Source organism: Tachyglossus aculeatus, chromosome 24 (assembly GCF_015852505.1).
Source record: "Tachyglossus aculeatus isolate mTacAcu1 chromosome 24, mTacAcu1.pri, whole genome shotgun sequence".
Classification (NCBI taxonomy): Eukaryota; Metazoa; Chordata; class Mammalia; order Monotremata; family Tachyglossidae; genus Tachyglossus; species Tachyglossus aculeatus.
Window position 1 is genome coordinate 18,547,875 of NC_052089.1, and position 21,814 is coordinate 18,569,688.

At 37.9% G+C, this 21,814-nt stretch overlaps 1 protein-coding gene across 1 annotated transcript in view; it reads left to right on the forward strand.

The window, feature by feature from the left end:
- Window positions 1-21,814, forward strand: part of GBE1 (1,4-alpha-glucan branching enzyme 1) — a 180,155-nt gene that overhangs the window by 138,524 nt on the left and 19,817 nt on the right. Inside the window, exons 13-14 of the mRNA XM_038766124.1 lie at window positions 8,127-8,311; window positions 11,842-11,972. Coding sequence (XP_038622052.1) covers window positions 8,127-8,311; window positions 11,842-11,972 — 316 coding nt within the window. The remainder of the gene's footprint in view (window positions 1-8,126; window positions 8,312-11,841; window positions 11,973-21,814) is intronic.

The window sequence follows — 21,814 nt, forward strand, 5'->3', positions numbered from 1 at the left end:
TTTCCCTCATTTAGAACTGAGCTAATAAAAGTTCTAAATGGGAGGGGGAAAGAACAAAGGGAGCTCATTTAGAAACGAGGTAATAAAAGTTGCAGAGTACTTGGATTAGGCTTTTTCTATTGTTACTCTTTACTTCAGAACCACTTTTCCTCCTACATCATTAATAACTAACTTGGATTATAGTGACATTCATCCTTATCTAAATGGAGTACCCTATTTCTGAAACAGGTATGTGGAAAAACATTTTAGGATGAAGAAGTACTTGGGCATAAAGAGATAGGTGGCTTAATGATGATTTATTGCCCTCCCACTGCCTGGTGCTGGTTTTAGGTCATTATCTCAGGCAACCTGAAAGCCTATTCAGAATATTTCCTGCCAGAAAAGGCTGAACTAGGAGCAGTGGTCCTGGGAGTCAGAGGAGTTGAGTTCTAATCCCTACTCTGCTAGTTGCCTGCTGTGTACTTCAGGCAAATCACTTGACATCGCTGTGTTTGTTTCCTTATCTGTAAAATGGGCATTCAATTCCTGTCTCCCTCCTACTTAAACTGTGAGCGCTTTTTGGGACAGGGACTGTTTTCGATCTGATTTACCAGACTCTACCCCAGCGCTTGATACATAATGCTAGTAGTGCTAGATACATAACAAGCACTTAAAGAAGCAGTGTGACCTAGTTGAAAGAGCAAGGGCCTGGGATCAGAGGACACTGGTTCTAATCCCGGCTCCACCACTTTTCTGTTGTGTGACCCTGGGCAAGCCATTTAACTTCTCTATGCCTCAATTATCTCATCTGGAAAATGAGGATTAAGACTGTGAGCCCCACGTGGGACAACCTGATTACCTTTTATCTACCCCTACACTTAGAACAGTGCTTGGCATATAGGAAGTGCTTAACAAATATTGTCATTATTATTATTATTATCAAATGCCATTATAATGACAATTGTTGTAATTACAATAACTGTGGTTTACACCATATCCTGGATATGAAAACTGAAACAATGGCACCACGACTCAACAGTGAGGTACATTGTTCTCACAACAAGGTACAAGAAAGGTGGCAAGGTCAAATTTAGTGGTCTTCCCAACATTCAGTGTGAGACCAACCTAAATATGCAGCCTATGCCTGGTCTGTGTCCTGCCTCTGACCTGGAATGCCCTCCCTCCTCTAATAATAATAATAATTGTGGTATTTGTTAAGCACTTACTATGTGCTAGGCACTGTACTTAGTGCCGGGAGGGAATACATGCAGATCGGGTTGGACACAGTCCTTGTCCCTCATGGGGCTCTCAGTCTCCATCCCCATTTTACAGATGAGGGAACTGAGGCACAGAGAAATGAAGTGATTTGCCCAGAGTCACACAGCACACAAGTGATGGAGTCGGGATTAGAACCCAATGACCTTCTGACTTCCAGGCCCAATGTCTATCCTCTGATAGACAACCACTGTCCCCCACTTCAAAGCCTTATTGAAGGTACATCTCCTCCAAGAGGCCTTCCCAGATTAAATCCCACTTTTCCTCATCTCCCATTCTTTTCTGCATCATCCTGACTTGCTGCCTTTTCTCTCCCCTCCCCCGCCTCCAATTGCCAAAGCACTTATGTACATATCTGTAATTTTATTTATCCCTTTGCTCTTCCCCGCATCCCTGCCCCAAAGCACTTAGGTACATATCTGTAATTTCACTAATTTGTATTGATGTCTGTCTCCCCCACTCTAGACTATGAGTTCGTTGTAGGCAGGCAGTGTCACTGTTTATTGTTGTATTATACTTTCCCAAGCGCTTAGTACAGTGCTTTGCACACAGTGAGCACTCAATAAATGGGATTGAATGGATGAATGAATGAAAAAACCATCAGCAATAGACTAGTTAATCTAGTTAATATGTGGGAGAGCACAGTTCAGTTTAGAACCACCCTTCTGTTTCCCCAGATATGTTAGCAATGTACATTGGCCAGAACAACTCAACAAGATATATATATATCTATATATATATAGATAGATAGATAGATATATCTATATATATATATATGTTGATATCACCCCAAAATCCAAAGCCTATACCTAATTTTATTTCATTAATACTACTATTCAATTATTTTTGTATTGCACACAGACAACAATATTAGCCTTTGAATGGAAAATTTGAAAACTATAAACCCCAAGTGGAAAAAGCACCTATCTTGCCAACTAGTTTAGCATCTTCCAAATTACCCCAAAAAAGAAAAAAAAAATGAGCCATTTAATATCTAAAGTAGATTTAGAATACTTATGGAAAATGTTTTCAGCATGGTGAAGGGGATTAATATTTAGCTGTTTTTCCATTTTTCAATAGAATTTTCATATAGACAGACACAAACTTGGTGTCAACAAAGAGTCCACAGCATGGAAACTGTGATAGACTTTAATTAATTCCTAGGTAAAATTAGTATGCATTACAGCTTAGAGCAACAAAACACACAAAACCCCACTAATCAAAATGTTCAGGTAGCAGAGCTGGGTCTTTTCATTAGGGGTATTGTCTTGCAATTCATCACTATACCAGCTGGCTTCTTGTCAATTTATAGTTTGGACCTTTACATCAAACACGAAAAAATTAATTACAGGGAAAGAAATCCCAATAGTACTTCTGTGCTTAGAGGTTTTTCACAATTAACCAGACATGAATGTTGATGTTTCTAGAGGAAATGGAAAGGAAAAGAGTGCACCTAAGCACGTAGCTTTTTTGCAACTATTAGTTAAGCATAAGTCACCTAGTCACCTGTTTCTCAGTTTTTAAAGTTTTATTCAGAGTGCTCTTAGCTCTTTCAATTTTCAAAGTGTCAGCTTTGGCCCTGTTATTTAGATGGGAATGAATCATGACCATCTATGTAATGTGAATTATTTCAAGAGAGGTAGGAAGCCACCGTCTCCTAAATGAAAAAAGTAACCAGCGCCAAAGACATGGCTATTCTCCTCTTTTGAAGGAGTTATACCATCTCTATCTCTCCCTATTTCTTTATCCTTGTCCCTTCTCTGTTGCTTCTTCCTCCCTCCTTCCCTCTTGACTGTGATTCCTAGCTGTGGTATCAGTAAGCAGAAACCTTGTCAAATGAAGGATCATTGAAAATGCCCTCTATCTAATTTGAATTATTCATTTTCAGGCAAATCACCCTGTGTTGGTTTCAGTTACTTTGAATTCTCAGTAGGTTTCTTCTTTGGGGCTGAATGCCAAAGGAAGGACTGTTAACTAAACTTTCTAGAGACTGTGAGATCATGAGATCATAATGAATCATCTAACTTCGACTGTTGTTACGCTTCTTAACTTTAGCAAGTCTTCATGCCCTTTTATTATAGTGTGATGAATTGAAAGATGGAAGGGTTTGTCAAAAGGGCATATTTGATAACTTTTGTAAGGGTGACCTAGTGACTAGAGCACAGGACTGGGAGTCAGGAGATAGAGGTTCTAAATCCCAGCTTTCCCATTTGCTTGCTGTGTGAATTTGGCCTATTTACTTCTCTGTGCCTCAATTTTCTCATCTGTAAGTGGGGATTAAATACCTGCTCTCCTTTTCTTTTTCACTGGGAGCCCTGTGTGGTTCCAGAACTGTGCTCAGTCTAATAATTCTTTACTTTCCCCAGTGCTAAGCACCTAATAAATGCTTTGAAAGTAACATTCTCGTTACTATTATCTAACATTCTTTTATTTTCAAGAGCAACTGCTAATTCACCTAGATGTTTTTTTATTCTTTTCTCTATGCTAAAGCAAATCACTTATACCCTTTGCTTTCACCTGAGTAGGTTTGGCTTTCTTATCCATCTTCACATTACACATGGCAGCTCTAAATTAGAAGCTCATTTGGGGGCCATTCTTCACTGTACCATCTGAAGTGCTGTCACAAATACTAAGTAATTTGTAAGCCACCACTAAAGAGAAAATTCTTAACCTGTTTTAATGAGAGTAGTATTCTTTGTTAGGTATGAGGGCTTTGAGCTCTGCAAGACTCTGAAAGGCAATTCAGTTTTCTCCGTTCTGTTTAGGAGTAGTCTTATATTGTTTCAAGGTCACTTTGAAAGTCTTGATGGGATTCAGTTGCATCTATTTTGTCCCTTTGTTTATGGCTTGGAGCCAAATTTGAAATTAAATGTTGGGTTTGTCAACATTAAATTTAATTGCCATTTGTCATCCTAGCTTCAAAATAGATAATAATCAGAGGCACTGTATAGTTGTTTTAGTATACAGTTCTCTGCTGTAATTTTCTTTACCCATTTCTAGTCAATATGCATTTTTATATACTACATACTCTAAGTGTAAGCCTCTTATTGAAAAATATTAGATTTTTCAGAAAACCTTAATCACCTTTTTAACCTCTTCAGCAAGTTTTACATTTATCATGATTTTATTTGTCCCCAAATAAGAATAATAATAATAATAATAATTTTGGTATTTGTTAAGCGCTTACTATGTGCAAAGCACTGTTCTAAGCGCTGGGGAGGATACAAGGTGATCGGGTTGTCCATGTGGGGCTCACAATCTTAATCCCCATTTTACAGATGAGGTAACTGAGGCCCAGAGAAGTTAAGTGATTTGCCCAAAGTCACACAGCTGACAATCAGCGGATCCGGGATTTGAACCCATGACCTCTGGCTCGCAAGCCTGTGCTCTTTCCACTGAGCCACACTGCCCAAATGGTTTCATTCTAGTACTTTATTGGTGTGAATACTAAGGTTTTCTTCTTAATGTTATTTATAGTGACCACGGTGAAGAAAATCAAGATTAAAATCCATTCCGTGCCTCAGTCGACTTGTGATGCTAGATTTTTGTCAGTTTCCCTTTATTCTCTTTTTTAAGCACTTAAAAGTTGTTCACCATCTCTCCATTTGATGCTACTTAATTAGTTCTCCACAATTATTAATCCCCAGAATTGAACATATAAAAATGGATACGATTTAAAAGTAAAATGATATAGTCTTGAAGAATCCATGATGAGAAAATGAACATAAGTGTCATTAAATACCATGAAGTGTAGTGCAGTCACTGTTATTTCAGAAATAATCTTGATTAAGGAGCTCTGTGTGTCTCTAGCTTGTTATGGTGTCTTCAGTTTGGGGGTGTGAGTTGTCTATAGAGCTTAAATTTACAAACTTAAAGAAAGCTTTCATAGAATGATACTATTGTTTGTCGTGGTCCTATATAAATATGCAGAAAAGGAGAATAAATAATTTCATCTTTCAGTGATTGTTTTGAAGTGCAATTACAGGAAATTCAGTAAAACAGAAAAATAATTTATTAATTTATGTATTTTTCTGTCCAAATCACCACTATATTCTACTTTTTTATGGCAGTTGAAATGGTCAGGGAAGTTTATATGCAAAATGATATTGAACATTCGTAGTTCTGTCATTGAGTCCCTACAGATTTTCTTTTTCAGGGAGAGGTGCCTTGCATTGAAATTCACCCTCACCATTCATCAGCTCTAGACTTTCTCCTGCTTAGCGCCGGAGAGATAGGATGACCATTCATCATCATCATCAATCGTATTTATTGAGCGCTTACTATGTGCAGAGCACTGTACTAAGCGCTTGGGAAGTACAAATTGGCAACACATAGAGACAGTCCCTACCCAACAGTGGGCTCACAGTCTAAAAGGGGGAGACAGAGAACAAAACCAAACATACCAACAAAATAAAATAAATAGGATAGATATGTACAAGTAAAATAAATAGAGTAATATATATGTACAACCATATATACATATATACATTCATCTGCTTTTATAACCAGGAATCCCTAGTTTATCTGGCCTATCCCTTGTCCAATACTGCTGGAGCACCGTGTACCTCAATGATTTTTAATTCCATTAGTCATCCTCCCTCTACCTCTGTTTCTTCCGCAGAGTCCGACAAATCAGAAGTAGTACGTGGAAGGAGAGTGCAATAGCTCTGGCTCAAGGAATTCCTCCTCCACACTCAGGACTCACTTTAGGCTTTGTGAATTTTGGGGGAAAAAAATGTGGATCATGTCATTATGTTATACCAAGTAACCTGTGTGACATACAATACTTATTTAGTGCCAGGTCAACTAATCAAATTTGTTGAGTGCTTATTGTGTGCAGAGCACTGTACTAAGCACTTGGGAGAATACACTGTAAGAGAGTTGGTAAACCCATTCCCTGCCCATGAGGAGTCAATGGTCTTTAGAGGGAGACAGACATTAAAATAAATTGCAGCTATGTAAATAAGTGCCGTGGGACTTAAATAGCCTTCTGACATTCCAAAATGTTATCCGTGGCGACTCTGTGGAGATAGCACACTTGAGTATCTCCTTCTCATTTTGAGAGAGTTCCTACAATATTCCCTTTGAGCTGTTAGAGTAGCAAACTTCAGTGGCTCACCAGGCTTTCAACGGACCCTTTGGGATATACCCCCACAGGTGAGATTGGTAGGAATTCCTGAAGGAAAGGATCTGGGACACACTCACTCTAACAGTCCACCCCACCCCACAGTTTTTCCAGTAGTGTTAACTATCATTTTCAGGGCTTGGAAATTCTGATAGCAAGAGGGAGTTGGTGCTCATTTGTGGACCTTGACTTACTGCTATTTAGATGGTCTGCCAAGGAAAAGGTCCTGGATCATTGGCTTCCTGATTGCTGGATCCTAAAACTGGAATGCTTAGGCAGCCGAACCCCAGCTGAGCTCTGTGCACGCAGCGGATCAGGCAATCTAAGAGATGGCAGGTCTGGTTTAACTTGAGTCACTGGGAAATAAGTGCTGTGGGACTTAAATATGCTTCCAGCATTCCAAAGCGTTGTCTGTGGCCACTCTTGGGTACCGGCTTCTCTGGGAAAGTAGTGATTTAGAAACAGTTTCTCTATCCAGACTCCAACCCTGCAGTGGGGTAGGGGTGGGGAGAAGTCTTGGTTTTATTCCATTTTCAGAGGGACATGGACAGGGAGCATGTTGTGACCAATCCCTTTTGTTGTCTCTGGGGGCATATAGTGGCATAATGCTGATTTAGAGCCAACGGGATAATGATCTAGAAGGCGTTAAACTATTTTTACACACACAGACTGTTATCTTGTGCAGCCTCCCATGGTAGCAGTGTTGAAACAGTCTGTCAATCAAGCGAGGTCCTTGGGGCAGGTTCAGTGGTGGGATTGTTGACAAGCAAGTCAGCGGAGATTGATGTGGACTGGAGAGAAAATGTTATATTTGTGGACAGTCATTCCCATTTATCACTACTAACAGGAAGAGGAGCTGGTTGCCATCACCAATTACTTGGCTTTCCAGTCTACAGTATTAACCAAAAACTCAGTTAAGACTTTAGTTTTCAGTGTGAAAAACCTGGATTTTGTAGTTGAAAACATTCAAGGCACTATGTTATTAAAACATCTCCCCATTACACAAAGATCACAGAGTATTCAAGCCCTAACCATAACGTGGAATCTCAATGAGATGGTCATGGAGGAAATGCCATAATTGGGAAGAGCAAATAAAAATCATAAGAAAGAATGTTTCCATCTATGACAGCCTGACCAATATGATGTTGAAACTTAAGTCTCTACAATCATGTTTTCAATGCATCTTCTCTGGTGGTTTGAGACTCCTCATGACTCAGGGAGGTTTCAGAGAATCCACTGCTGACACCGGGGTTCTGGAAAGCTGGGTTTTAAAGGTGTTCTGGACAAGGGCGAGGACCAGTCCTTTATGCTTTTTCCTCCCACTTTCTGCAAAACTTGATTAATTCAATTAAAACACCAAAAGAATCCTAAATAATATAAACCCCAAAATGGGGATCCTGAATTGGGATGCCCCATATCCTCGGGGAAATAACTGTAGACAAAAGTGGGTTCCCCAAAATATATTGGTTATCTTGTGGGATTCTTCAAAATAATCATTGTTTTGACTAAATCTCTGTTTGGCTTATACATCACAGTGCCTTTGGTTTGAAACTTTGTATTGCATCTGTTACCCAGTTAACTAAATAGGTTGGAGAGAAGACATAGCTTTGAAGAGGTGGGAAAAAATAGAAAATAGATTCTACTGCAGTGGGTGTCTACCAAGCTTTGGTAAGCTTGAGTTTGTCATTTTTTATGTACACATTTGTTTAAATGTCTCACATTTGCCAATTAATATTTTTAAATGCAGGTAATGAATTTGGCCATCCAGAATGGTTAGACTTCCCAAGGGCAGGAAACAATGAAAGTTACCATTATGCCAGGAGACAGTTTCATTTAGCTGATGATGAGCTGCTTCGCTATAAATTCCTGAATGCCTTTGACAGAGATATGAATAAATTGGAAGAAAGATGTGGCTGGCTTTCAGCTCCCCAGGTAAGCGACATACAGTTAATGTTATGTTTTAGTCACTCATTGTGTACATGGTTAGAATGGTAATTGTTTTAAATCTACATGCAGAAATTTTAAACAGCACTTTTATGTGCTGTGTGAAACCCTGGAACTTATTTCAGATTGTCAAAACATGTCACTGAAGTCACTCCTGCAGATACTGAAAAATCTTAGATCTAATGTCCTGCTTACCTTCCCAGGAATTTTTTTTTTATTTTGTAATTTGACTTCAAATTGGTTAAAATAAGCAAGTAAACCTCAACATGAAATCCATTCTGGAAATTGCTGTGGAAACATTTAATTGTTTTGACTGTTCTCTTTATGTAAATAATTACATTGTCATAGAGAAAACACAATTGGTGGCGTAGCTTTTTTTATTCTTTTTCTTTCTCTGAGTCTTTTCTAGTTGCCATTATAACCACATACCAGTTTGTAGGTTTTATTAAGCTGACTCACTGCCATTGTTAGTATGTCCACTTTCAGTAAATTTTAGAAAACTTAACAGGTGCATACTATTCATTCATTCATTCAATCATATTTATTGAGCACTTACTGTGAGCACTGTAAATATGTAAATATGATTCATTCAATCATATTTATTGAGCACTGTACTAAGTGCTTGGGAAGTACAAATCGGCAACATATAGAGATGGTCCCTAGCCATCAACGGGCTCACAGTCTAGAAATAAAGGTATATTGTGTATTTTTGCTTTTCTTCCATGAAAACTAATGTAATATTTGTGTTAATGATATATTTAAATTAGGACACATTTTTACATTTCTATAGTTCTATTTTACATAATTTTGAGATTTTGTAACGGTATGATCTGGTCTTGATTATGAAGCCCCAACTCCAGCACAACCCTGTATCACAACACAGATGCCCTTACCAGTAAGGCACGTGGGTTTTTCATCTTGGGCATGCTGCCCGACTTTGGCAGGAAAGTTGCATGTTCTTTACGTTTGCCCATGCCATCCCAACCGCTAGCGCGGTGGAGAACCCAAGCTAAAAAACTCCCCACCTTGGCAGTGATCTTCAGTGATGAGCAGGACTGGCAGTGCTACCCAAGTCATTGCCAAGCCCTGCTCTTGTGGTGAAGGACAGAAACCTCTAACCACCCAGGCATGTCAGCTGTTGAGATAGCGTGCCCAGTCTGTGCAGGAAAAAGAGCTAAGATCATCCACCTCATGGTGGAGGCTGGATAATCAAGAGGACAAAGTGTTTTGACTTGCATCTGTCCCAAATAAATCCTCCTAAATCCCCCTTAAAGCCAGCCCTTAATATAGCACGTTTATTTTAGTAGTCAGTCGTCGTATTTTTAGAGAGCTTACTGTGTGCAGAGCACTGTACTAAGCACTTGGGAGACTACAATGCAACATTCATTCATTCAATTGTATTTATTAAATTGTATTTATTTATTATTAAATAAATTGTATTTATTTTGTTAGTATGTTTGGTTTTGTTCTCTGTCTCCCCCTTTTACACTGTGAGCCCAATGTTGGGTAGGGACTGTCTCTATATGTTGCCAATTTGTACTTCCCAAGCGCTTAGTACAGTGCTCGGCACATAGTAAGCACTCAATAAATACAATTGATGATGATGATTTATTGAGGGCTTACTGTGTGCAGAGCACTGTACTAAGCTCTTCGAAGTACAAGTCGGCAACATATAGAGATGGTCCCTACTCAACAACGGGCTCACAGTCTCGAAGAAATAAGCAACAATAAGCAGACATATTCTGTGCCTACAACAAACTTACAGTCTAGAAGTATTTCAGTGCTATTCCATTTTAATATTTTAATACCAGAATTATGTACCACACTCTCTCACTTGAAGGTAAAGCTGAAAAATTAGTTCTGTCTGAAGCACTCTTTGAAGTACTTTAACTAACTTAGAGTGATCAAAGCCCATCTCAGTTTAGCATTAGGTAATGACAACAAATATGTTGCCAACTTGTACTTCCCAAGTGTTTAGTACAGTGCTCTGTACACAATAAGCGCTCAATAAATATGATTGAATGAATGAACAGGCAGTTTTGTTAGTCCAAGAGGCTTTGTGGCTGAGTGGGATATGAAAAATAACAGCTAGAAGGGTAAGTAGTGTATTTACAAATGTACACTAAAAATGTAATTGAAAATCTTTCATTATTAGGCAATATTTGTATTGCTATTTGATAATAATATGTGAGCCCGCTGTTGGGTAGGGACCGTCTCTATGTGTTGCCAACTTGTACTTCCCAAGCACTTAGTACAGTGCTTCGCACACAGTAAGCTTTATAAGTACAATTGAGTGAATGAATGAATAATAATTGTGGTATTTAAGGGCTCACTACGGGCCAGGCACCATACTAAGCCCTGGGGTAGATACAAGCAAATTGGGTTGGACACAGTCCCTGACCCACATGGGGCTCCCAATCTTAATCCCCGTTTTACAGATGATGTAACTGAAGGCCCAGAGAAGTGAAGTAACTTGTCCAAGGTCACACAGCAGAGAAGTGGCAGATCCAGGATTAGAACCCAGGTTCTTCTGATTCTCAGGCCCACGCGCTATCCACTAAGCCATGCTGCTTGATCATGTTGTAATTGCTGACTTTTAATATATTCATTAATGTTTTGGTTAATTTCAGAATCTTTGGCAACACATTCATGCATTTTAGATTATTTTTTATGGAGAATTATACTCTTCTGACCACTTCTTTTCTCAATACTCCATTTTCATGGAACAAATTAGGAACAATAAGCAGGGCAGAGCAGTAATACCACTTTCAACAGCTGAGCCAAAATAGTGTTTTTCTTGCAGTTGAACTGTTGTTGTTTCATTAGGAAGTGAATATAGTCAGCTCTTAGAGGAAAAATGCAATATAATTTGGAATGGAAAACCTGGCAAGCTGTTCTAATTTATCCTCATCTTGGATTCCTTTTCTCAGACCTAGTTTCTGACTATTACTCAAAAAATACATTGTGGACTTCAGGTACTCTTAGCCCATGTTATGGCTATATGAAAATGTTCAAATCTCCTTGTTGCCTTAAAATCTTAATTTAACACAGTCTTGCAAGATTAGCCATAGAGGATAAGACTTTTACAGTCTTGAAAAGATAGACAGCATCAAGAACAACCTGGGTGGCCATCAGTATTTTTATAAAAATGGAAAAAAGAAATCAGTATTTAAAGTTGTGGCTGTTGAAAACTTTTGATATTCTTTATATTATCAATGAATTGCTGATAAGAGTACAAGTGATTTGTGAACATTTTTGAGCTGGTTAAAAAATTCACAGGCTGAGATATTTTTAAACCCAAGTTGCAAGACTGCATAAATTACAATGCCAAATTTTAATGCCTGTTTAAAAATGTGACATTTAAAAACATTTTTAGCAATGTTTTCAGTCTCACAGAATAGGATGATGGCTATTGGGGAAAATTAAATGTCAAAAACTACTTTTTTCCCTATTTACAAATAATTTAATTTTAAGGGATTGAAATGTAACCCTTTGTTGTGTTGTTTTGTGTTTTATAGGCATATGTGAGTGAAAAGCATGAAGAGAATAAGATCATTGCTTTTGAGAGGGCAAATCTCCTTTTTATTTTCAATTTTCATCCTGTAAAAAGCTATACTGACTACAGAGTGGGTACATCGTCACCAGGAAAATATCCTTTCTGTTACTAAGATGAGGGAGATGCTGAGAGAAACCTGAAATGCCTTCTGTTCATCTAAGGGGTCCTCCCTTTAGAGGAAACAGGGCATCTGGTTTCACCAGTGAGTATAAATATAGTTTTGCTGCGCTAGTTGGAGATGTCAGCTAAGATCCATAGTTTTATTCATTTATGTATTTATTTTTGATGGCCATAAGGTTACAATTCTAGACTGTAAGCTTGTTGTGGGCAGGGAATGTGTCCCTTTATTGTTGTATTGTACTCTCCCAAGCACTTAATACAGTAAGCACTCAATAAATACAATTGAATGAATGAACTTCTTCAGCATAGGATTCTTCTCTCTTTTCTTGAGAATCATGAGAGTACACTCCACTAGGCAGTGGAAAGAGCATGGGTTTGTGAGTCAGAAGACCTGGGTTCTAGTCATGACTCTGCCACTTGCCTGCTCTGTGACTTTAGGCAAGTCACTCTGTGCGCCTGTTTTCTTATATGTAAGATGCCATTGAAATACCTGTTCTTCTTCCTCCTTAAATTGTGAACTACAAATAGGACAGGGTTTGTGTCTGACCTGGTTATCTTGCATTTACTCCCAGCACTTATTACAGTACTTGACATGTAGAGTAAGTGCCTAACATGATCATTATTATAGTTATTATTATCAGTAATAATAATAATACTCTCTGAGGGAAGTCAATAGACTGTGCTGTCCCCATTACTGAGACAGGAACTCTGAGCATGCAGGTGGGTAAATTGTGATGTTCCTGATGTTCAAGATTTACAGGACCTCGTTTCTTCACCTGATTTACTTTTATGGAAATTTAGTTAATAATTATAATAATAATGATGACATTTGTTAAAGTGCTTACTATGTGCCAAGCACTGTTCTAAGCGCAGGGGTAGATACAAGGTAATCAGGGTGTCCCACGTGGGGCTCACAGTCTTCATCCTCATTTTACAGATGAGGTAACTGAGGCCCAGAGTAGTTAAGTGACTTGCCCAAAGTCACACAGCTGATAAGTGGTGGAGCCAGTATTAGAACTCGTGACTTCTGACCCCCAAGCCCATGCTCTTTCCACTAAGCCATGCTGCATGTATTTGCATTGTTTTTTACTACCTCTGATTTTACAAATGGTTCATGTGGAACATAAATCAAGAATATATGCCCTGCTGTATTCTCACATTCAGTATTTCATACCTGGCATGTTCATACTTCTTTAGATAACTTCAGTGAAGAAGTTTTGGGTTGAATGAAATTGAGAATTGAGCTAAGTTTTTCATATGGTTCCCAAAAATAGCCATTGTATGCTTTAAATAGAAGACTTCATTCTCCAGGGCTACTAAAACTTGAATATAAAAGGGTGTTAATAACAATAATTGTTATTGTTGGCTTCCCACCTTTCTGTTGAGGAACCAAAAGCTGTTTGCCTATAGTAAGAAAGCCTGAAAAGCTCTCCTGTGGTAATTATTAAATAGCACAATGTTGATTCAAGTGCTTAAATTCCACTAGCTCTTCCCTTTTCAATCTTAAGTGTGTGTTCTTCAACATGCAGAATACTTTCATAGAGAGGTTTCCTAACTGATCTCTGTAAGGGAATGCCTATTTTAAAATACCGTATGGCAGCAAAGAAAGAAATGATTGCTTAATCACGAACCCCTTTTCCTTGTGGCATTTAAAAGTGTCACCACATTGAAATGTTGAGGTGAGTGATGCTAAAAGGGGTAGCCCACATATGGAAGTCAAGGGTAGAGATGAGTAAATAAAGTTAGATGTGACCTGAGAGCTCAGGAATATTGTCATTAAAATGCTGCAAATGTAGTTTTTTAAATGTAAATTCAGACTCCCTGACATTTGCAACCTGCACCTAGAGCTTCTAATGAGCAAATAAGGTCACTTGAATGAGTCACTGGAGTGTGATTGCTGAAGGCAGAGATGTTGCTTTGTAGGTGCTTGGTTTGCAGACTGCTTTGAAGTGCAGTTATGTAACTGGCCCTGTCTATTAGAATTCAGGCTTCATGCAGCAAATGAAGACAAAGAACTTAATTTAAGATCAGCCAAATGCCAAATTCTATCAAGGTACTTTATATGTTAAGGTTAATTTCTAGGGTAAAGAAATAGAGCATGCCTGTACAGAAATGTAACCTGGAAAACCTGAAAGGTAATTGGTGGAGAAACAAATGCATTCATTTTAGCAGAGACAGACAAATGGTATTGAAAGGGCATATGCCATGGACTCTTTTTTTTATATACCATAAGTTGCTAATGCATATATTTGTGTGATTCGATGTTAGGAATGTCAGAGTTTGGGCATCTTCCATAAGCTATGCTTCCCGTACCTTTTAGCCTAAGCCTTGTTTGAGAGTGATTTTCGATAAGTATTTGGTGTTTGGCTTAGCTTTTTGCAGCTTCATGTACATTTTCATACTTTACTTAGACCTTTTCAATAATTTTCCATTGTTAAAGTCTGTTAAATATTCTAGGATCTAATGGTAATGGCAGAAAAGTACCCCAAGTTCCACTTGGAATAAAGAGCCCATGATTTAATCTCATTTCTATTCCCAGGAACTGGATCTGAGTTGTAAAGTGGGAAAAATATTTTGCATGATTAAAAATTATTGCATCTGCTCTACCAATTTCAGGATTGGGGTAATATTTATTCTAAAGCTTCTGTGTGAAAGCAAATAATAAGTGAGACATTACTTCGTGCAATTGTTGTTAGCTAATTTTGTGCACATTTATTTTGAAGTCATAGGAACTTGTTAGAGCTTCCATTTTTAATATATGGACTGGAATTGATGGCAATTCTAAAGTGATCATCTGTAGTTAAGTTATAGCAGAAGACAGATATTCTGATTGTCCTACCTCTGGCCTGGAATGCCCTCCCTCCTCACATCTGCCAAACTAGCGTACTTCCCCCCTTCAAAGCCCTACTGAAAGCTCACCTCCTCCAGGAGGCCTTCCCTAGACTAAGCCCCCCCTTTTCCTTTGCTCCTCCTCCCCTCCCTATCACCCCTACTCCCTCCCTCTGCTCTACCCCCTCCCCACCACACTCCATTTGCATATTTATGTACATACTTATTATTCTATTTATTTTATTAATGATTTATATCTATATATAATTCTATTTATATTAATGCTATTGATGCCTGTTTACTTGTTTTGTTTTGTTGTCTGTTTCCCCCCCTTCTAGACTCTGAACTGTTGTTGGGTAGAGATTGTCTCTGTTGCTGAATTTTACTTTTCAAGTACTTAATACAGTGCTCTGCACACAGTAAGCTCAGTAAATATGATTGAATAAATGAATGAATGAATATGTTTAATGAACACTTCATCAGTCAGTCAGTGGTATTTATTGAGCACTTACTATGTGCAGAACACTATACTAAGCTCTTGGGAAAGTACAGTGCAACAGAGTTGGTAGACACTTTCCCAGCCCACAAAGAATTTACAGAGCTTGCAGTCTAGAGTGGAAAAAAGACATTACTATAACTAAATAATTTATAATATATAATGAGTGAAATGAATCAGTAGTCTTTAGTGAGTAACTCCTGTTTGCAAAGCATTGAACAAATTGCTTTGTAGAATGCAATCAAATCAATAGACATATTTCCGTGCCCTCAAGGACCTTAGGGTCTAGCTGGAGAAACAGTCTCTAGAAGAAATTGCATATAGTAGGAAGAAGAAAAACTTACGTGCACATATGTAAAATATGTGAAAAATTGGTAGGGGAGAATATGAGTACATAAGTGCTTAGGTAGTAGAGAAGTGCTGGTGAGACAATAGCAGGAAATGTAAGCAGGGAAGATTAGAAATTAATGAGGGGGTGTTTTTTTTGGAAGGGCTTTGGGAAGAAGTTGTGATTCCAATTAATAATTATTATTATTATAGCATTTGCTAAGTACAGCCTGGAGGGGAAGATAGGCCTCAAAATAAATTCTGGGGTGCGCAAGAATAAGCATGCCACAAAAAAAATAGAGAAAATGGGATACCTAGTCACTGAATAAAATTCAGCTATTTGCTGTTTTGCTTGCAAATTTAGAACTACTTACATTTTTACTCCCACCCCCTCCCATAGACCTGTTTTTAATTATTCACCTCTTTTGGTACATATTGGAAGTGATGCTTTTCACACTCAACTCTCCTATTATTTTTCTTATGCTGTTAAAGAATGAAATGAACATTGTAGTTATGAAAATGCTTCAGGCTATTGAGAAGACAAATCTGGTTCATTCCAAATTTTCTGCTTTATCATCAGTGTTCTTCATCTGAGTGCTTACTATGTAGTGCGCAGAACACTATACTAAGTGCTTGGAAGAGAGCAATATAAAAGAGGTGGACCTCTCACCTCTCCACTCCATGGCTGCTTTTAAATGTTCTCCACAATAAGTTGTTAAAAATAAGCCTAGAAATTTGACCTTTTTCTGTTATGTGAATGTGAAAATCCACACAAGATGTCTGATGTGTTTCTAAATTACTAAATGAGTTCTATTAATTCATTGTTAGATTTGTTCTGAATCTGCAATCTCCATTCTGGTTAAAAGGATTAGAATATATTCTCTCAGCACTAGCATCTAGTAATGAGTGTGGAAGAATCAATACTTGATAACTAAATGCTGTCTTCTAAGTAAGCACTGAGCTCTTTAACCCGGGCCAAAATTGGAGAAAGGTTATCGAATAGAATTTTCTTTTTCACTGTTTTGGATGTTGCTATGTAGAATATAGTAGAATAGAATATGTAAAGAATGCGTTACTGGCTGCTAATGTTATACGGTTATCCATTTCTCTTAATAATGTTCTGAATCCATTTGGACAAGCTTTATTTTCCTATTGTGTTAAACCATTCTTGTCAAATTTAGTTGTTTGTGACCATTTAGATGGCAGCATGATTTTTCTTAGGTAAATCTTAGGTAGAACTTATGCCTCTTTCTTTTCAATCTCCATAAGTTTCCTCTGGAATGTACAGCAGCCCGTTTTATTTTTAAGTATTAAGTCTCCGCAAATAAATATATTTTTTTTCCCAGTTAGACAAACACTGTCTAATTCTTCCAACAAACCTCCTTGGGGGACAAGTAAGTTAATTCACTAACTCCAAACCTGAAGCTATGGTAGCTATTGGAGGGTACATGTTCTTCTGATCCAATAGTTCTGAAGTCTCCACTTCCTTGACTTTTAGAAAGGAAAAAAAAAGATGGAAAGTTTTCTCAAAGAATTATGAATTGATTTAATTCCCCAAATTGTAAACAAAGTTACTCATCAGGCTGATTCCTAACCTCAGAGTCCCCTTGGAATTCTGTCTTTGAACTCTAGTCCTAAGGCTCCTATTTCCACAGTATAATCTTATCCTTTTCAGATGAACATATTTAACATTTAGAATGTGACTGATATTTTCTCTTTAACTTTGTGGCCTATCCTTCTTATTCTTCCTCCATTCCTTTTATGAGCTTTGTTGGACTGTATAATTATTATTATTGTTAAAGTTCATTATCTTGCAGAAATAAAATGTGTTAAATTAAGACATGTAATATTTATGAAGCCTTTTGCTGAGTCTGTGAAGGTGGCACACAAGGCTAATAGATGAACTCTTCTCTGGATGAAAAGAGACATTACATCTAGCAAGTAGCTCGCTGACCTGAAGGGATCTGTCCTGAACTGAACTCCTCATTTCTCCCCTCAGATCATCTCCTCAACTTAACTTTTCCATCGCAGGTGACATCACCATCCGTCTCATCTCTGAAGTTTGCAGTATTATCCTTAACTCCTCTCTTCTTTTCAACTCCTGCATTGGGTTTGTCTCCAAGTCGTGTCAATGTTTCCTCTTCAGTATTTCCATATCCTCCCCTCTCCATTTCTCAGTAGGACTACTGCATCAACCCCCTTACTGTTCTTCTTATCTCCCGTCTCTCTCATCTCATGTTCATTCTTGACTCTGCTGGTCAGATTATTTTTCTAAATTTTCATTCTGCACATAACTCCCCTGTTAGACTCTAAGCTCCTTTGAGCAGGGATTGTGCCTACCATTTCATCTGTATTGTATTTTCCCAAGCCTTCGGTTCAGTGCTGTGCATCAAAGTAAACAGACAGAAGCAGGATTAGAACCCAGGTCCTCTGAATCACAAGCCCGTGTTTTTTCCATTAGGCCAGCACCAGCACTTGATTTATTCTTTAGAATTCACTTTCATTCAATAGTATTTATTGAGCGCTTCTTGTGTGCAGAGCACTGTACTAAGCGCTTGGGAAGTACAAGTTGGTAACATATAGAGACGGTCCCTACCCAACAGTGGGAATTCATGTTTGTTTATTGCTTTGCACTTAAAAAAAAACTCATGGATTACTGCAAGTCTCCTGCGTAGAGTTCAGCATGTATAGTGAAGTACCATGGCATAGCAGCGTGGCTCAGTGGAAAGAGCATGGGCTTTGGAGTCAGAGGTCATGGGTTCAAATCCCAGCTCCTCCAACTGTCAGCTGTGTGACTTTGGGCAAGTCACTTAACTTCTCTGGGCCTCAGTTACCCCATCTGTAAAATGGGGATTAAAATTTAAAAGATTGTGAGCCCCCCGTGGGACAACCTGATCACTTTGTAACCTCCCCAGTGCTTAGAACAGTGCTTTGCACATAGTAAGCGCTTAACAAATACCAACATTATAGAGCACAGGCCTGGGAGTCAGAGGTCATGGGTTCTAATCCTGGCTCCACCATTTGTCTGCTGTATGACCTTGGGCAAATCACTTCACTTCTCTGGGCCTCAGTTACCTCATCTGTTAAATCTAACCCAATTTGCTTGTATCCACCCCAGCACTTAGTACAGTGCCTTGCACTTAGTAAGCGCTTAACAAATACCAGAATAACTATTACTATTTCTAAACCTTCCAGACAGGTCTGGTTGAAAGTTAGCAATTTGAAAGTCTCATGGGTTCTTGCATGTTGGCTGACTTTAAAAAAAAAAAAGGCAGTCAGTCTTTGCATTTGTAGTTGGAAAGCTCAGTGACTTTAAATTGGCATCTATTTTTCTATGAATCCTGCATATTTTTTTGCAGTTGTAATATTTAATAAACATTAGGTGTTTGGGAACCTAATTCAGCTATGGTTATCAGAGCATTTGTATAACTAGCAAACAGATACAGGCTGAAGGTTTGTACTAATTTGAATCCTTGTTCACTATAAATCAGCCAAGTGGATCCTCTAACTTCATCAAGCAAGTACTTGTGAGAATAATGGATTTTATAAAGGAAAACTCAGTTAATGCAACCATAAGCCATTTTATGTGAAAGCTAGCAGTTAGGTTGCATTCTAACATAAAAGTTTTAATGACAAAGAAATTGGTAATACAAATGAGTTTCGTAATTATATGGTATAGACATCCCATCCATCCTTAGTAAGCCCTTTGTACAGATGTAGAGATGAATAAAACTAGTCCTCTGTGACTCAGGGAAAGATATTGCATGGCACTTAAAGGATGCCTGGCTCCCTGTTCTGACTGTGGGCTGGAACCCCGAGTTTCAAAAATGGGAGTCATCGCCTATTATGTTAAGCAGCATTGCCTGGTGGGAAGAGCCCAGGACTGGGAGTCAGAGGACCTGGGTTCTAATCCTGGCTCCGCCACTTGCCTATTGTGTACACATGGACAAGTCACTTAACTTCTCAGTTCCTCAGTTTCCTCATATGCAAAATGGGAATTCAGTAACTGTTTTCCTTCCTACTTAGACTCTGAGCCCCATGTGGGGCTCTTTCTACCTCAGCCCTGAGTGTAGTGCTTGGCATATAGTAAGTGCTTAATCAGATAATCAGTGCTATTTATTGAGTACTTACTGTGTGCAGAGCACTGTAATAAGCTCTTGGGAGAGTACAATACAATGGAAATGGCAGACAAATTCCCTGTCCATGGTGAGGCAAGGAAGTCTAGTTTAATGCGTACCATTATTATTATTACTCTTATTATCATCCTATTCATCATTATTATTATTACCATGACTAACCTAGACATCCCTCTCCTACGCATGTGATAGAACCTCCCAAAACTTATGTTGTAACTAAAGATTCTTATTAGATTGAAATGATCCCTTGATTTGGATTGAATCCAATGTACTAATGTAGCCTACAGAAGCTTTAATTGATAGCTAATATATTTCCAAAGAAAGGCTTAAATGTCTTTTTCTTCAAAATAGAAGAGTAAAAGTGATATTAGTAAATATAGCACACAGTTTACTTAAATGCCATTTTGCTTGCTAAAGAGTAAGCCAATGATATATCTGAAAATAAGTATTTCAAAAAATTTAGTATTCTGGTAATTAATGTTGTTAGTAACAGCAGTGTCTACATTTCAGGTTTTAAGCATTCATTGGTATTGCTGCTTTTGTTTGCCATTCATTGGTTTTACTTGGTCTAAGAAATTTAAAGTCAAGGCATCAAACTTACTGAGATTAAGGTATTTCATTATCTGAAATCAGGGTTGATAGCTCAAAGTCTTTGTAGATGAGATGAACATCCTTGACTGAAATAGGAAAACACTTCTGTTTTACTCTTAATTAAAATTTTTAGTTGTCAGCTTTTTATGAAGGCAGTATTCACAAACTTAAATTCATTCAATTGTATTTATAGAGCGCTTACTGTGTGCAGAGCACTGTACTAGGTGCTTGGAAAGTACAATTCAGCAATGAAGTGCTCAGGCAGCTCTTGCATAAGAGCCAGCTTGCTTCAGTAAAGTCTAAGTTTTAATATGAAGCTATAAAAGCAGAAAATTGGGCATCTCTCCAAAAGGATGGTGTAATTAAAGCAACTCTAGACACACTTTGGATACATTAAGTAGAAAAACTAAACCTTTTTTCACGTTTCTTCAGAACAGTTCACTGTATTTCTACAATTCAGTTAGACATAGGCGTTCTCTAGAACTTGGATTAACAAAAGCACTTAACAAATAATTTGTTTGAAAATTGTTAGTCATAACATACCATTGTAGTAAATAATTATTAAAGAATCATTAAACATATCAGGGCTTTGAGCGCCATTGATGAATTATGCAATTTAATGTATATTGTAGATCACTGAAGCAAAGAGTGAAATGCCTGAGGGAGACATTACCCCTAGGTTCATAAAATCTACAAAAACTTGTCAGAAATCTCTGCTGGTGCTGAGTTTGGAAAGGTACCAGAGAGAGCAACTAAAAGTTGAAGTTTATGGTTCTCTGTATGGGTCATGACAATAAACCAGGGGTAATTTAGACATATTTATAAAATAAAGGGGCAGATCTGTTTTAGAAGTTGTACAGCTATATCCTAAGGCCTTTTGGATTGCAGTTTGCAATAAATAAAATACAATTTAGGTAACTCACAAAAGACAAAAAAATAGTTAGGCCAAGCTTCGATAGCCTTCAGCTCTCAATTCATCTTTAGACAGTTAAAAACCTATAAAATGCTCCTAGTTTTGTGGCACCTCTTCTTATCCTTGCAGATATTTATATGGACAACTTGTTCATTGAAGTCACAGCAATCTGTAATTAACAGCTTTTTTGCCTTTGGCATTTGGTATATCTTTCTACTGAGGATCACTGTTCCTAGGAAACTGCTGCAATCATGTAAACATATGGGGAGAATAATTAAAGAATTGAATCTCAAAATAGTACTTAATTTAATTTTATTTTGGCCAACTTAAGTAGCATTTAGTCACTCTAATGCACCGTTCCTTGCTTGTCGGTTTAAAGCCTCAGGGATTATACCTTTTCAATAAAGTTGCTGAGCTGCAACAATTGGCATGAAGTGGATAGAGCAGAATGATATAAAAATGGTCGTACTTCTTGCATAAAATCTTAATACTTTGAGCAGGCTCTTTATAAAGAGGCTGAGCA